The sequence below is a fragment of the Orcinus orca genome, chromosome 11 (assembly GCF_937001465.1).
Source record: "Orcinus orca chromosome 11, mOrcOrc1.1, whole genome shotgun sequence".
Taxonomy (NCBI): Eukaryota; Metazoa; Chordata; class Mammalia; order Artiodactyla; family Delphinidae; genus Orcinus; species Orcinus orca.
The window spans coordinates 92,232,719-92,249,106 of record NC_064569.1 but is presented as its reverse complement, the minus strand read 5'-3'; the positions used below and the strand labels follow the sequence as shown (position 1 = coordinate 92,249,106).

At 55.5% G+C, this 16,388-nt stretch overlaps 1 protein-coding gene across 1 annotated transcript; it reads left to right on the top strand.

The window, feature by feature from the left end:
• Window positions 1-5,943: 5,943 nt before the first annotated feature.
• On the top strand, window positions 5,944-15,504 carry SSTR3 (somatostatin receptor 3). Its single transcript, XM_004279445.4, has 2 exons — window positions 5,944-6,858; window positions 11,469-15,504. The coding sequence occupies exon 2, from the start codon at window positions 11,504-11,506 to the stop codon at window positions 12,779-12,781; it is 1,278 nt and encodes a 425-aa protein (XP_004279493.1). The 5' UTR covers window positions 5,944-6,858; window positions 11,469-11,503; the 3' UTR covers window positions 12,782-15,504.
• The last annotated feature ends 884 nt before the right edge of the window (window positions 15,505-16,388 follow it).

Below are 16,388 nucleotides of genomic sequence, written 5' to 3'. Positions count from 1 at the left end.
ATCTACAAACAATAAATGCTGGAGAAGGTGTGGAGAAAAGGGAACCCTCTTGCACTGTTGGTGGGAATGTAAATTGATACAGCCACTATGGAGAACAGTATGGAGGTTCCTTAAAAAACTAAAAATAGAACTACCATATGACCCAGCAATCCCACTACTGGGCATATACCCTGAGAAAACCATAATTCAAAAAGAGTCATGTACCACAATGGAACATGGAAGCAACTTAAGTGTCCATCGACAGATGAATGGATAGAGAAGATGTGGCACATATACACAATGGAATATTACTCAGCCATAAAAAGAAATGAAATTGAGTTATTTGTAGTGAGGTGGATGGACCTAGAGTCTGTCATACAGAGTGAAGTAAGTCAGGAAGAGAAAAACAAATACCGTATGCTAACATGTATATATGGAATCTAAAAAAAAAAAAAAAAGGTTCTGATGAACCTAGGGGCAGGAAAGGCATAAAGATGCAGCCGTAGAGAATGGACTTGAGGACACAGTGGGGGGGAAGGGTAAGCTGGGATGAAGTGAAAGAGTAGCGTTGACATATATACACTACCAAATGTAAAACACATAGCTAGTGGGAAGCAGCCGCACAGCACAGGGAGATCAGCTCGGTGCTTTGTGACCACCCAGAGGGATGGGATAGGGAGGGTGGGAAGGAGATGCAAGAGGGAAGGGATTTGGGGATATATGTATACATATAGCAGATTCACTTTGTTATACAGCAGAAATTAACACAACATAGTAAAGCAATTATACTCCAATAAAGATGTTAGAAAAATAAAATTATACAAAAAAAAACAACAACCCAGATAACCAACAAGGACCTACTGTATAGCACAGGGAACTATATATATATATAACTGAATCATTTTGCTGTACACCTGAAACTAATACAACATTGTAAATTAATTGTATTTAATAAAAATTAAAAGATAATCAAAGGATTAATCTAGGAGGCCAGTAGTAAAATAACAAAAGTTCCAGAAGGAAATAATAAAAAATCTTCCCTAGAACTGAAGAACACAATTCTTCAGATTAAAGTAGTTTGCTGCGTGCCCCAAACACTTGCTGTTGGGGGGGACATGACCCAAGCGTTATAAAATTTCAGAAATTTAGGGATAAAACAAAGACCCTAGAGGCTTCCAGAATAATGAAAAAAGCTACCTAAAGTTACACACAAAATATTGAAAATAAGAATAGGGCTGGAAGCTAGAGACATGAACAGATGCCTTCTACCATCTGAGTCAAAGTCTAGATCCTCAACCTAGAATTCTAAACCCAGACGGGCTATCAACAAGTGTGAGAGGAGCATTAACAATTTTCAAACCTGCATCCTTTCTCAGGAAGTTACTGGAGGGTGTAGGCCAACCAAATAAGGGCGTAAACCATTGAAGAGGAAAGTGTGGGATTCCAGAAACAGGACAGAACATAGGAAGAAGATGAAGGGAATCGCTGATCTGATGGTGGAGAAAGAATCCCAGGGTGTCAGCTGTGCACAGGCCTGGGGGACAGCTGGGGCAGAGAGGAGGAGTTTAGGAGTCTCCAAGAAAAAATTATCCCTGAGATTAGACCCTGGAAATTCCACTGTGCGGTTTTTATGAAGCTACAGGAGTGTATGGAAATACTTAGTCCAAGAAAACTAAAATTTTTTTTAAAAAAAACCTTAAGCAAATGAAAAAATGAGACAATTATTAACTCCTGGCTGAATAGGAAATAATATTTACACTGCATTAATAATGGAAACACTGAATATGCATTTAACAGAAAATACATTATGTTGAGAGGAGAGGGAAAAGGGACCAGAGTGTGCAAGAAATCTAAAATCTTCATTTTCCTTAATATGAAGTCAGTAGATAATAGGTAAAGTTGGGGATTCAAGTGGTAGAAAAATAAACTGGCTATTTAACAAGATGGAGATAAATACAAGGAGAAATAGCTGAGAGGGTGGAACTGCCTCTGGGATAGAGGATGGGTCAGGGCCACGGGAGAACTCCTATTTTTTGCTGTTATAAGTCGTTTTTAGCACTATTGGTTTTTAAAATTTACTTGCAAACAGTACTTTGATAAAAACATATTAAAAATAATTGCGTTACAGATGAAAAGGAAGCCCAGAGGAGGGAGCGTCAGAGCATGAAAAGGCTTCAGAGAGGGCTCCCCTGAGCAGCTGTTGCCCTAAACCTGTTGAAGGATGAAGAGAGGGCCAGGGAACAGCCTGTGCAGAGAGCCTGGGGCATGTGTGTTCAGCCCGAAGGCCATGGCTCTTAGAAAGAGAGGAAGGGTGAGTGGGAAGAGAAGCAGGCAGAGGCAGCTTACATGGGCACCCAGCCATAGCAGGTACTGCAGATTTCGTTCTACAGCAACAGGTGGCCCTAGGATGGTCTCAAGGAGGAAGCAACTGGCGTCATTTGTTTTTAACAGGCTCTTTCTCCTTGCTGAGGAGGGGGTGAGGGCAGAAGCAGGGGGACCAACAAGAGGTGATGGTGGTTTGGCCCAGAAGGGAGGCTCCGGGGATGGAGAGCAGTGGACAGGTTATAAAGATGAGAGTTCGAAGTAAAAGCAATAAGGCTTGGTGCGGGGAGTGGTGGGGACAAGCTGACAGGCATTTCCTTCATTTGACCTTCACGTGAAATTTTGGGGCTGGGTGGGAAAGGGAGCACATTATACTGAAGAAGGTGTGCAGAGGAGTTTTTCAAAGTTATGCTGCTTGACTGAAGCAGATCTGGGGCTCAAACTCACCTGCCCAGTCTGCTAGCCCATCTCTCCCGACTGCAGGAGGTGTCCCTGGGAAGGGCTGCTGGGTAAAGAGGTTAACTGATTCTAATTCCCAGCAATCCTATGCAGTAGGTCTTGAAGAAGAGGGACTGAGGCTCAGAGAGGTTAAGTCACATATCCAAGGTCACACAGCCAGTAAGTGGCAAAGCTGAGATTCAACCCCAACAGGGGACAGCCGGGGCTGATGAACCAGAGGACGCCCTTAATAGGGACTTCTGTGACGAAGCCGCAGGGGCTGGCCTGGGAAGGCGTTTTGGCTCATCTTAGTTGAGAGGACAGACCTCAGCATCGGTAGCTGATCCCCCAACCCTGCCCTGTGGCCGGCTCTGGCCTGGGCATTGTGGAGGAGAAGGAGGCGGAAGAGGCTTTGTCCTGGCTCTCAGGGAGGGAGAAGCCAGGGCCCCAGCTCCTGGAAAACCGCCTGTCCGACGGCAGAGGCACAGTCATTGGTCTTGGGGAGCCTTCCAGTCTGAGGGTGGAGACATGGCCCTAGTTTTAAGGAGCCCAGGGTCTGATGGGGGAGACATAACATTATTCTGTCTTGGGGAGGCAGGCCCGGCAGCCCCTCCAGGACACCAGGGACAGACTGAGGTGCCAGGTCCAGGCCTGCAGTTAGAGGCGCTTGGGCTCCAGGACCTCAATGCCAGGCAGGGCAGGGCCACCTCACAGCTCCCAGACACCCCCAGAGCTCACAGCTGTGGAGTTGCACTTTCTCTTTCTGCCCCGCCATCCCCAGGAGGAGGGGTTGATCAGGGGCGCCAGAGTGACTTTTGCTTGGGGAAGGCGCCTGGGTGGGGGTCAGGATCTGACTCAGATCACAGCTCCCCTAGCCTGGTGCCCAGGAACCCCCGCCACTTCTCCAGCCTCCAGCCGACATTCAGCAGATCAGTCTCCCCTCCTCCCCTACCCTGAAGCTACCCATCCATCCATCCATCCATCCATCCATCCATCCGTATCCATCCATCCATCCACCCATCCTGTTCTCCTCATTGAACGTGCAGAGCCAGGCTGGTGCCAGGCCTGGGGACGTGGTGGGGACGCACACAGAGTCCGCCTTTCTGGAGCTCACAGCTGAGCACAGAAGACGCGGCCCCCTGAGCTGAATCTTGATGAACTTGGATCAGAGGCCATGCGAGGCCAGGGTCGGGGTGGGGGGCTCTGGGACGTCCAGGGGAGGGGCCCGGCTGGTCCAGGGCAGGGGAGCATCCAGGAAGAGGCCCCCTGAAGGAGGACTTCCTCTCACACGTGGGGGTGGGAAAGGATGAGGAGAGTGGCCGGGCGGAGGGTACCGCCTGTGCAAAGGCCCTGAGGAGGACCAACACTTTCTCACCGGTTCCTGACTGGTGAGCCTTTGAAAAACGTAAACCGGGTCACAAAACTCCTCTGCTCACGCCCCACAAGGCTCCCAACACACAGCCTGAGAGGACAAGGCCCTATGCGGTCTGGCCTCGGCGGCCTCCCCGCCTCCCTCCTCTCCAGTCACACTGGTCTCCTTCCCGTCCCTCAAACACACACGCTTGTCCTCACCTCAGAGCTGAGCGCCGCCGTCCCACCCCATCTCTCTCACCTCCTCAGAGAGGCCTTCTGAGCTCACCCGTCTAATGAACGAAGGAAAGACCAAACAAATGAATGAACTAGTGAGGCCGGGTGTGCCTGGAGCACAGGTAGGTGAAGGAAATCAGCAGAGGAGGAGACCTGGGCAGGTGGCAAGGCAGGGAGGGTGTAAAGCCTGGTGGGCTGCAAGGGGTGGGCTTTATTCTGAGCTGCTGAGAAGCCACAGGAGGGCCTTGGGCGGGGGAGGGACAGAGCCGTGGACACTGCCCCCCTCACTCCCAGGAGCTGCCTCAGAGCCCACCCATTCCTCATGAACTCGAACAGACAGATCACTGGCGCCTGGAGGGAGGGCCTTGCTGGGGGGTGGGGGGGCTCCAGGCGGAAGCGGTGTCCCCCCTCCCCCGCCTTTGTCCTACTGTGTGCTGCAGCAGCCAGAGCGCCACCTCTGCAAGAGCAAGGCTCTCTGAGGGCCTATAACACACCAGCCCTGGGGACCTAGGGACACAGTCAGTCCAGCCCTGGTCCTGAGGAATGGCCCAGTGTGGAAAGGGGCCTGGCACATAGTAGGTGCTCAGTAAACACTCCTTTCCTTCTTCTCTCCCTTCCTGGCTGTTATCCTCCATTGCCTTCTCAAAATGGGTCAGGCCGCTCAGGTGGGCAAGGTGCTTAAGAGCACGCCTTTGGCGTGAAGCCATCCAGCCTCTCCACTCACTAGCTGTATGATCTGAGTAAACTGCTTGCCCTCTCTGAGCCCCGGCTTCCTCACCTGGAAACGCTAACACTGCTCACCATAGGCGGTGTGGTGGCCATGAAGCTCGGTGATATATGTGAAGCAGCCCGCTTCGGAGGAGGGCTTCATAAAAACCGTGGTCATTACTCACTGATCCTTATGCGCTTACGATGCTCTTATCCAAAGAGGAACTTAGGAGTGATCTAGTCCCATCTCCCCATGATCCAGATGGGAAAACTGAGGCCCAGAGAGGGGACAACTTACCCATGGTCACATGGCTGGTTGGCACAAGCTGGGGTACGGCGTCCAGGGGCAGCCAGGCCTGTGCTCAGGCTCCAGACAGAGATCTTAGGGGTCTCTGTCCAGGGGGATCCAGGGGCCAAGTCTGGCTTACCGCCTGTTTCTGTATAGCCTGCCGGCTAGGGCTGTTTTCTACAAACCAGAACTCCGATGAAGCAAAATGTTACCCCTCCAAAAAAAAAAAAAAAAAAGAATTCCACCCTCGTCAGTAGTAGATCTGTATTAACAACAACAGCAAAAAAGTCCTCAATTATTTATCATTTGAAATTTTGTCAATGTACAAAGAGTGGAAATTTGTGTTCTCCTGTATACTGGCTTTGATGTTGCCTCTTGGCCCCCAAAGCCTGAAATAGTTCTTCTTTACCCTGTCCTTCTATCCCTCACCCTGCCCGGGGCTCTCCAGACTCAACCAGTCTCAGGGCTGATAACCCCCATCCGGCCTTCCTCTGCGGCTGGGGAACCCGGACCGTAGGACTGTGTACTCCCCACCCAGTGCTCGCCCCGTGCTCCCAGCCCTCCTTGCGGCACTGGCCTTGGAACCCAGCTGTCACCCTGGGGGACGTGTGCATGGTGGCCTGGGCGGCGTCCCACCACTGGCTCTCGGACCCCAGCTGCCCTGAGTACCACGCTCTCCTTTCCAACCCCTTTCTGGGGGAGGCAAGGCCAGCGTGGGTGGCTGAAATCTCCCCGGTAACAGGATCTGCGACCCCTTCCAGCCTCCTCCCCTAACCTGCTGCCCCTCCTCCCTCACCCGCACCTGCGCTCCAGCCCCTCCTCCCGGCCCCTCCTCCGGGCTCCTCCCGCACCCCACTCCTGCTCCCTCCTTCCCTGGCTCTCCATGTCACCATCTGTGGCACAATCCTTCTCTGTCACTCTCCCTGCCACCCCCTCCTTCTCCTCCCTCCTTCCCCGCTTTCTCTCCCTGCATCTCTTTCTGCATCCCTCCCTCTCGCCCCTTCTCTCGCTCTTTCCTCCTCTTTCTCTTCTCCTGTCACGCATTTCTCATCACTCCCCCTCATTCTGGCTTTCCACCCACTGCCGTCTTCTCTGTCTCTCCCTCTCTCTCTACCTCCGACCGACCCCCCTTTCCCCTCTCTTTCTATTGGCTTTTTATGGTCCCCTGTTCCCCATTTCTCTTCTTTTTCTTGGGAGGCTTCTCCCTCCTCCCCCACCCCAGGCTCCTGCTTGCAGACCCCCAATCTGTGCCCCTACCCCCCACACCACCCAAGACGTGTCCTGGAGATGGGGGGTGACGCACCAGGCGCTGGTGGGAAGTCAGGGCCGGAGACCAGATGGGAGCGGCTCTGTGGGCAGACGTGGCCGCTGCAGGCCTAGGAGGGGGCTCCGTTCGCGAGCCATCTAAGAGTGGGCACAGTGTGGGGAGCCCGGCTAAGGGGTGCTCGGGGGCACTGGGGACTGGGCAGGGAGAGGGGGCAGCAGAATGATAACCGGCTTGGCAGCAAGGAGGGGAGCCCTCACCCCATGGGCAGGTAAGGAGGCTGGGGCCTGGATGGGGTCCCAGAGGGTGGGGTGCTGGAGCTCACCCTCTGCGCAGGATGAACTTGGGAGGCTGGGGATGGGGACTGGGAGAGGGTGGAAGGTCCAGGGAGGAAGGAGGACAACCTGCGACCTCTTCGTGGACAGCGGGGGGCTGGAGGGTGCGCATTAATCTCGGAATCTCATACCATGATTCCAGAATCTTGGAGTCACGGATCAGCAGTGTCGGAGCTGGACAAAACCAGATGCAGCACGGCATTTAGCCTCCTTGGCTCAAATGCCAGCTCTCCTGAGTTCCCCCTCTGGGCTGGGCACTGTGCTCAGCACACTCCCATTTAATCTTTACAACAACCCTGGGAGGTGGGTAGGCTTGTCTTCATTTTTATAGGAAAAACTGAGGTCCAGAGATGGGAAGTGAGTTGCCCAAGGTCACACAGCAATTTGGCATCCTCCCTCTGTGGCAGAGCCCAAGTCCCCAATCTAGGGCTTGTGGGCTTGTGGGGTGTGTTCCTGTGTGTCAGACCCGAGGTCTGAGGTGGGGGGGGCACTGAAGATCTGGGCCTCTTCCCTGGGGGCAGGCCCAGGGGAGCAGAGAGAAAGAAGGACGTAGAGTCAGCCAGGGACTACCAGCCTGCGTTGTCTCAGTCCTTGATGCCTCTCAGCCCGAGGTCTTCAGGGAAGCGCACAGGGCTGGGAGGTAGGGATGGTTTAGGAACAAACAGAACTGGGCTCACCTTCTGGCCTTGCACTCAGCAGCTGAGTGACCTTGCACAGTTTACTGAACCTTTCTGAACCTCATGTTCCTCCTCTCTAACCCCCCCCCCCCCCCCGCCCTTGGGCTTGGTGAGGCTCTCATGATGTGAGCCCGAGGCCTCTGCCCAGGAGCGCCCTCCTACTTCACTCCTAGTTCTACTTGCTGAACTGCTTGGTCTGTTCACGTTTGCAGATGTCCTGCATGCTGTGCTGGGTGCTAAGTTTACAGATATAAATAACTCAGGGTCCTGCGCCCAAGAGTCGGCAGTCTAGAGGGGGAGGGGGTGGGAGATAGACAAATGGAGGACGACTGGGGTGTCTGGCATCCCTGAGGGGCTATTCTGAATTGCTGTGGGGCTCAGGGCAACCACTCACCCTCTCTGGACCTCTGTTCCGTCTGGAATGGTCCTCTGAGGAGTCCGCCCCCGGCTTTCAGGCAAGCTTGCGCCAAAGATAAACCAGACAAGGAGAAAAAGGCCCTCCTCTCCAAAGGACGAACTAGATCAGCACAGCACCCTAGCTGCTTAAAGAAAAGGTGGCATCTAAATTGCAGGTCTGACTTACCCCAATGGAAAGCTATAATTTCCTCGCTTCTGGTACTCTGGCCCCTTAAACTTTGACAGGGAAGATGGGCCCAGATAAGGGTGGAGGCAGGGAGTCTTCTGGGGGGACCAAGGGCTTGGGGAGGGGCTATTTCACCCTCCTGTACAAAGGCAGGGCCTGGCTGGTACATTGTGTTCCCGCCAGGGCCATGTGTGTTAGCACGTGTGCCTGTGGGTACACATGTGTGTGTCTGGGCAGGAGGGGCCGTCCTCAGAGCTCACCCTCCGGCTTCCCTGGGGGCAGCTGTCCCTGCAGCCCGGAAATTAGGTATTCCTGGCTCACTGCTCCTCTCTTGGGAGTCTGCTGCTCCCCTCCCTCCTCCAGCCCTGGGTTGTGATTTGTCACCTGGCGGGGATGCTATATAGAGGATGTGCACACAAGGAGGCGAGGTGGATGGACGGGTGACGTAGGACTCCCCAGCTGACGAAGTCTGGACTCTAAGGTCACAATCCCAGGTCTAAGAAGGGCTGATTCCAGCGTTCTGGAATTCTGACCTTCTCCGATTCAAAGATAGTCTGAAAGTCTATGACTCTACACCTCAGTTCTAAGACTCTAAAATTCTATTTTTAGGTCTCTGAGGGTTTAGGGATGTGGGCCCGTGATCTTAATAGTTCCAGAGCCTGAGGAGCAGTGAGGAGAGCTCTGAATAGGTTGGTGGGGGAGCTGGATGCCAGCTAGTTGGCCGGACCAGCTATGACCCTTAGACAAGTGCCTTCTCCAGGCCTGGCCTCAGTCTGCCGGCCTGTGATATGGAGTGGGCGGGAGATGGTCTTACGAATCCTCCCAGCTTTGTCCATTCCTAGCTGTGTGACCAGAGTGCATGGCCTCAATTTTGTTCCCTGTCTGTACTGTGGGGACAACCCTACTGTCTCCCTCATAGGACTCTATAGGATGCTGCATGTCACTGCTTAGCCTGGAACCTTAGCTCCGTGACGAAGGGCTGGCAGCACTGTTAGGACCCTATGCGCCCACTGTCCAGACTGCCCCTTGCTTAGTGCCTGGGGTGAGGGCAGGTTGAGGGCTCTCACCAGGCTTGGAGGAGCAGGGAGAGGGTGCTCTGAGCCCGGCCAGCCTGGGGAAGCATCAGGAAGAGGCAGGGCCAAAGGGTTCTTTGCCATTCTTGGCATCACCCCGCCTGGTGCTCAGAGCCCTTGGAAATCCCAGGTATTGGGCAGGGCCACCGGGCACGCTCACCCACCCAGAGGCGTTTGCTCTGAGTTGGGGCGCCTCCCCTTTCCAGGAGCTTCACATGTGAAAAGTGGTGTCCGGACAGGGCAGTGGGGACCATAGGTCTCACTGGAGGCATTTCAGGTCCAGTGTTCGGCGGGCAGGAGAACACTGGAGGAAGGCTCCTCTGAGAGGTTTCCTTCTCCCTTGGGGTTTCTGTAGGGAGAGTCAGGGCAGCCAGCAGCCAAGGGACTGGGGAAGGGGGTGGTCATTTGGAAGGAGGGGAGGAGGTCCCGTCGCAGAGAGACTCCAGCTTTCAGCCCTGGCCTCTAACTGGGTCTCCGGAGAGCCAGAAAGTCCTGCTGAGGGAGGTTAGCCAATCCTGGGGCAGGAGGTCTCTCCCAGCAGGGCCTGAATTCCCACTGTCAGCAATTCATCCTCCCTTTGCATTGAGATTTGTCCACCGGGGTTCCTCTGATTCATTCGATGCCTCAAACGCTGATGCAGAACTTGCGCTTATATGAAAGGGACGAGGGAAAGGATCTCATAGCATCTCCACGCTTGAGAGTCAAGTCTAGCAGCGTAGCCAGGAGGCGTCTCAGCTCCTTATAACACACGAGAAGTGTAGTAAGAAGGTACTCTCAGAGGGAACGGGGACGCTTGTTCCCACTGTGCCGCTGGGCAAGCTCTTACTCACGTTTCAAGACCCACTTGAAGTGTCCTCTTCTCGGGGGAGCCTCCCCCACCAGCGCAGGGGGGAGCTGGCTGTTCTTGTCCTTACCCCCAGCGTGTTGTGAATTTCTCCACCATCGGCCAGCCTTTGGGGCAGAAGGGGCCCCAGCCGCCCACCTCCCCAGGTTCACAGCCAATCATCCTTCACAGCCCTGTTCACAGCAGGGCTTTTGTCGCAGTGCAGTGGGATGAGCAGGGCTGAGAGAGTCCTCAAGGGCTTTGATTTCCAGGGGAAGGGACACCTCTGAGCCTGTGGTTCTTAACTCCATTCAGAATCTGAGGAATCTGATGAAAGCGCTGGGCTCTGCCCAGAAAACACAAGGATGTATTAACTTTCACCAGAGTTTGGGGGGTTTATGGATCCTCTGAAGTTCATCAAGAGACTTGGGTTCAAGGTTAGGGACCTGTGATATGCAGCAGTGTTTTTCTAGCATGAGAGCTGAGACCTGTTTGGGGGGTGTCTTAGTCTGTCCAGATTGTTGTAACGGAATACCATAGACTGGGTAGCTTATAAACAACAGAAATTCATTCCTCACCGTTCTGGAGGCTGGGAAGTCCGAGATCAGTGTGCCGGCAGACTCGGTGTCTGGTGAGGACCTGCTTCCCGGTTCCTAGTGGCTGTTTTCTTGCTGTTTCCTTGCATGGCAGAAGGGACATGGGAGCTCTCTGGGGTTAGAAGGGCACTAATCCCATTCATGAGGGCTCTACCCTCGCGACCGAATCACCGCCCCCAAAGGCCCTCCCATCTAATACCATCACACTGGGGGTTAGGATTTTAACATATCAATTTGGCGTGGGGGAGGACACATTCAGTCTATCACAGCGGGTGATCCACTTGGGGCTCTGCCAGCAGGCTAATCACACGTAGAAAGGGCAGATTTTGTTTTATGGAACAATATGACGTCGGGTTGCAATGTACAACGCACTGGTGTCAAAAACGTTTGGAAAATGCTGGTATGAGGAAAGGGCTTATGTTGTCATCAGCTTATCGAATGATCCCCTTGCTGAACATTTGCGGAGCACTTGCCCTGTGCGCAAGTGAAGGGTCACTGGTGTCCAGGTCAGTGCTGGTCCTGCTTTTTGGGGCCAGGCAAGCCGGAGTCCCATGCCACACCCCCGCTATGTGGTACAGCGTGGTCACTTCACCTCTTTGAGACTCAGTTTCCTCATGTGAGAAGTGGGGATACCTTGCCCGCCTCCCTTGCTGGCCTGCGCAGAGTGAATGAGCCGTGACACGTCACACTCTGGCCAGGTGACCGGGAAGTCTCCAAGTTCAGGGTGATGGGGGAGGGGCTGAAGAGACAAAGCCGTGCCCTGCCATGACCAAACTGTGTCCTCCCTCCTCCAGGCTAGTGGCTGACTGCTGACCATCCTCTCTTGGCCATGGACACCCCTGGCTATCCTTCACCGTTGCCCACGCCCTCGGAACCGTGGAACGCCTCTTCTGCTTGGCCGCTGGATGCCATCCTCGGAAACGCGTCCACAGCGCAGAGTGCAGTAGGGCTGGCTGTCAGTGGCATTCTGATCCCACTGGTCTACCTGGTGGTGTGCGTGGTGGGCCTGCTGGGCAACTCACTGGTCATCTACGTGGTCCTGCGACAGACGGCCAGCCCGTCGGTCACCAACATCTACATCCTCAACCTGGCGCTGGCTGATGAGCTTTTCATGCTGGGGCTGCCCTTCCTGGCCGCCCAGAACGCCCTGTCCTACTGGCCCTTCGGGGCCCTCATGTGCCGCCTGGTCATGGCTGTGGACGGCATCAACCAGTTCACCAGCATCTTCTGTCTCACCGTCATGAGCGTGGACCGCTACTTGGCGGTAGCGCATCCCACCCGCTCGGCCCGCTGGCGCACGGCGCCCGTGGCCCGCACAGTCAGTGCGGCCGTCTGGGTGGCCTCAGCCGTGGTAGTGCTGCCCGTGGTGGTGTTCTCGGGCGTGCCCCGTGGCATGAGCACCTGCCACATGCAGTGGCCCGAGCCGGCAGCGGCCTGGCGGGCTGGCTTCATCATCTACACGGCTGCACTGGGCTTCTTTGGGCCGCTGCTGGTCATTTGCCTCTGCTACCTGCTCATCGTGGTCAAGGTGCGTTCAGCTGGGCGGCGGGTGTGGGCACCCTCGTGCCAGCGGCGGCGGCATTCTGAGCGCAGGGTCACGCGCATGGTGGTGGCCGTGGTGGCACTCTTTGTCCTCTGCTGGATGCCCTTTTATGTGCTCAACATCATCAACGTGGTGTGCCCGCTGCCCGAGGAACCCGCCTTCTTCGGCCTCTACTTCCTGGTGGTGGCGCTGCCCTACGCCAACAGCTGTGCCAACCCCATCCTTTACGGCTTCCTCTCCTACCGCTTCAAGCAGGGCTTCCGCAGGGTCCTGCTGCGGCCCTCCCGCCGTGTGCGCAACCAGGAGCCTCCCCTGGGGCCTCCAGAGAAGACAGAGGAAGAAGAGGATGAAGGAGAGGATGGAGGTGGGGAGGCTGGGCAGGAGGGAGCAGGGGAGCATGAAGGGCCGAAGGAGATGAATGGTGGGGTCAACCGCATCACGCAGCCGGGTCCCAGCGGACAGGAGCAGCCTCCCAGCGGCCCCACCAGAAAGGAGCGTCAGTTCCTACCCCAAGAGCCCTCAGCTGCGGAGAAGTCAGGCACCCTGCACATCAGCTATCTGTAAGGGCCTGCGGAGGGCCAGGGTAGCCCAAGGACAGGGCAAAGACTGTGGGTACGCCTCGGGCATGCCACCTGAGGTGCCAGGGGTCCGTGATGGGAAGTTCAGAGGCCTGGGCTCTGATGCCATTGCTGCCGAGACTTGCTGTGTGACCTCAGATAGGTCACTTCCCCTCTCTGGGCCTTGTGTTCTCCTCTGTGACTCAGGGATGGGAGATACGGCCTGGACGAGCTCTATCAGAGAAGTCTGGAGGGGCATCTCTGCCGGGCTGGGTAGGGTCAGGTTAAGGGGAGAGGTACCGACTGGCTTTCCCCTTCCGAAACAGAGCATCTTCAATCTTGGCCCTCAGAGGGATAGACCAAGGCCTGGGTTTCCCGGGCTCAGAGTCAGGTTCACAAAAGAGGGAGTGGGGGCCCACATTCACAGGGAGTGGTACTGCACAGGGAGTGGTAGGGAGAAGGGTGTGAGATTGCCCAGGCCCCCATCAGCTCTCCCCGTCTTGCTGCAAGGCTGTGGGCCAGCTCTTCTCCTCTCTGGGCCTCAGGCCTCACCTGCTAAACAACCCAATAACCTCCAGGCCCCCTTGGCCCAGACAGTCAATGCCAGGACTCCTGTATTCCCAGACAAGAGGGGAAGACGTGATTTTCCAGGAAGCTAATGGAGTCGAGCTCCAGGGTCCCTGACTGCTCGGGCCCTTCTGAGGCCCTGAGTCTAATTTCATACTTGTAATTTTGTACCCCTTTTCTTAAAGAGGGACCCCATATTGCATAAGCTTAGGCCACCCAAAGGCTAGCTCAGGCCCTGTTGGGGGCAGCTAATCAACCCTCAAAGCAGCTCACTTTGTGTCCTGTGGCTGGAGGGGGTCTCAGGGTCTTTGAGGGCTCAGGAACCTCCTCATAGGAGAAATCCTCCCTGCTTCTCCCCCCTCGGCGACTAAAGCAGGGACCTGGCCCAGGCAGACTGGAACGGAAAGGCGGAGTGTCTAAACAGAGCTGGGAGGAGAAGGAAGAAGAAGAGCAGGGAGAGGAAGGGGGAAGGGAAAGGCGAAGGAGGAGGAGGTGGAGGACAGATCTGCTCCATGACCTTGGGGCCGACCTTGGCCCCTCTGGGCTGAGCTCAGTTGCAGCATCAACGAAACATGGTTGCCGGTGCCTGGCCTGATGAAACTCAAGGAAAGGATGCCATCAGGGCGGAAAAGCAAATGCTTTGAAAGGTACAGGCTCAGCCCCCTTGAGGGCTGCAGTGCTGGTAAGAAGGGCTAGGCCTTGGTGGAAGCCTGGGGGCAGAGCTGAGAAGCAAGGCCTGGCTCCCCGGAGAGGTTGGGAGGAGTGGGGCAGCGCTGCAGGCTGGGGAGCAGGCCTCCCGTCCTCTACATGCCCCGGGGCAGCACGTCGGAAAGGCCCAAGGAAGACAAGACTAGAGGAGGCTGGAGAGAGGCCACAGGGAGAGGCCACTGTCCAAGGCTGGGCCTGGGGCTGGCCTGGACGCCCTCCCAGAGATGACCCCTTAGAGCCACAGCGAGACTGGTCCCGGGGACGGTGGTACCTCCAGTTAAATCTCCCAACCCCCTACCCCGCAGAGGGTAGGGGGTCCTCAGGGAAAGCATGGGAACCACAAGTTGGGAGGCCTAGATCTTCTACTCACCTTCAGATCCTGTGTAGCCTTGACCTCTCTGGGCCTCAGTTTCCCATCATAAAGTGGAAGTGCTTGTCCCAGCTTGCCTGCCTCCTGGGATTTGGGAAGAAAAGGAGTCGTTTGGGGTAAACTGCCGTGCACACTGCAATGGCTGGGGCTGGGCCTTAACAGGTTACAGAGTGGAGGCAGCCCCCGCCAGGTGTGGCCTTCAACCCCTTCTCCTTCACCAAGTGGCTTCTCTGTCTCCAGCCCTTGGGGCTGAGGGCGCTACAGGACATGAGGAAGGGAAGCTGGGGGTCAGAGACCAAGGATCAGGGAGGCAGGGCTTGGGGGAGAGTGAGGCCCCATCAGGGGGAAAGAAGTTTACAAAACTAGAGCTTGTGTGGAGGTTGGAGGCCCAGTCCTCAGTCTGGTGTCCCCTGAGGCGGATCTGGGGGTCTGAGGAAAGAGGGCCCCTGGCATTCCAGCATTTCCTGTTTTCCTGGCCAACCCTACTTTCCTGATTCCTGGGCCAAGTGAGCCTGTTCTACAAGGGTGGCTGGGAGGCCCCTTAGGGAAATTCTGACTCTAACTCTTGTCAATAAAGTCAGTGACACATGACAACTGGCCTGGGCCAATTCCTCTGGCGGGCGCTGTGTTTTTAGACGGGTGTGCATGGGTGGGGGTGGGTACGGGCATCCGTCTCTATCGGGGTGCTCCTTCTCTCCTGTCTCTCAGCTCTGCGTGCCCAGGCCTCTTTGTGTATAGCCTCCCAGAATCCTGGTCCTCCAGGAGTCATGGAAGACGTCCCTGATGAGCCTCGGCCTGCACCCTTACAGATCTTGATCCAAAGGCAGTAGATATACTCTCTTCCTGTGTCCAAATATCAGATCTCATGCAAGAGAGCTGACTGGTTCTAACTGAGTCACAGGATGGCCCCTTGGGCCAATCACCAAAGACAAGGTGCTAGAATGCCATGATTGGCCAGATGTGGGTCACGTGCCCGTCTTTCCAGCTAGAGAGAAGGTGGGACACTGTGATGGACAGTTTGGCCTGACCAGTGGGGTAGGAGTTGGGTCAGGGACTGACTATCAATGGCAGGGAGAGAAGAGCCAGGCAGCAACAATAATGGGATGGGGGAGGGGTGTGTAAACGGAGTGCAGGGCACGTAGTAGGTGCTCAGGGCATCTCACCATATCCACGAGTGAATGTGTATTGGGGTGTAACACTGAGGGCCTGCTGTGTGTGTGGCAGGTGTGCACGGGGTGGGAGCAGAGGAACTGCTTGCAGCCCAGGTTGTGTGGGGAGTGGGCCTGGGCCAGGGTCCCCTCTCTGGATCCCACAGCCCTCCAGCTTCCCCATCTCACCATATGTCACTACCTGTGCAAGCTCTTGTGCGTTTGTGTGTGTGTGTGTGTGTGTGTGTGTGTGGTGTCCCAATAGCTTTGTCCCTCCAGGCAGGGACAGTGCCTGATGCGTCTGTGTTCCCAGGGCCTGGCAGTGCTGTGGGCCCCTCATATGACTATTTGGAATAAATGACTGAATGGGGGAAATTCCATTTCTCAAGTCCAGGGGGGAATTTTCACACTGTGACTCTAGCCTCCTTTGTATCTGTGCAATGTGGTGACCCTTAATAAATGGGGGGGGGGCATCAGGGGAATGAAAGGAGTTATATGGGGGTTTGGGGCTGGGATCTGTGGGTTATGGGAACTGCAGGGGCTGTGGGCTGAGGGCAGGCTCTGGGGCTGTGAGCTCGAGCCGGCAGGAAGGGGTGGCGATGACCCTCTCTGCCTGATTCCGTCTCTCCAGACATCCAAGTTGCTCAGACCCAAGACCTTACCTTGAACTTGTCTCTCGGAGGCTGTTGCCTGGCAACAGCCCATGGCCACCAGGCTCTGGACCAGGACTTCATATGTCAGCCTGAGCACCAGCAGAAAGGAGTCAGGAGACTGTAGGCCCTGGGATAGGGGAGGCCAAGGCCCCAGGGCTTCAAGCCCTC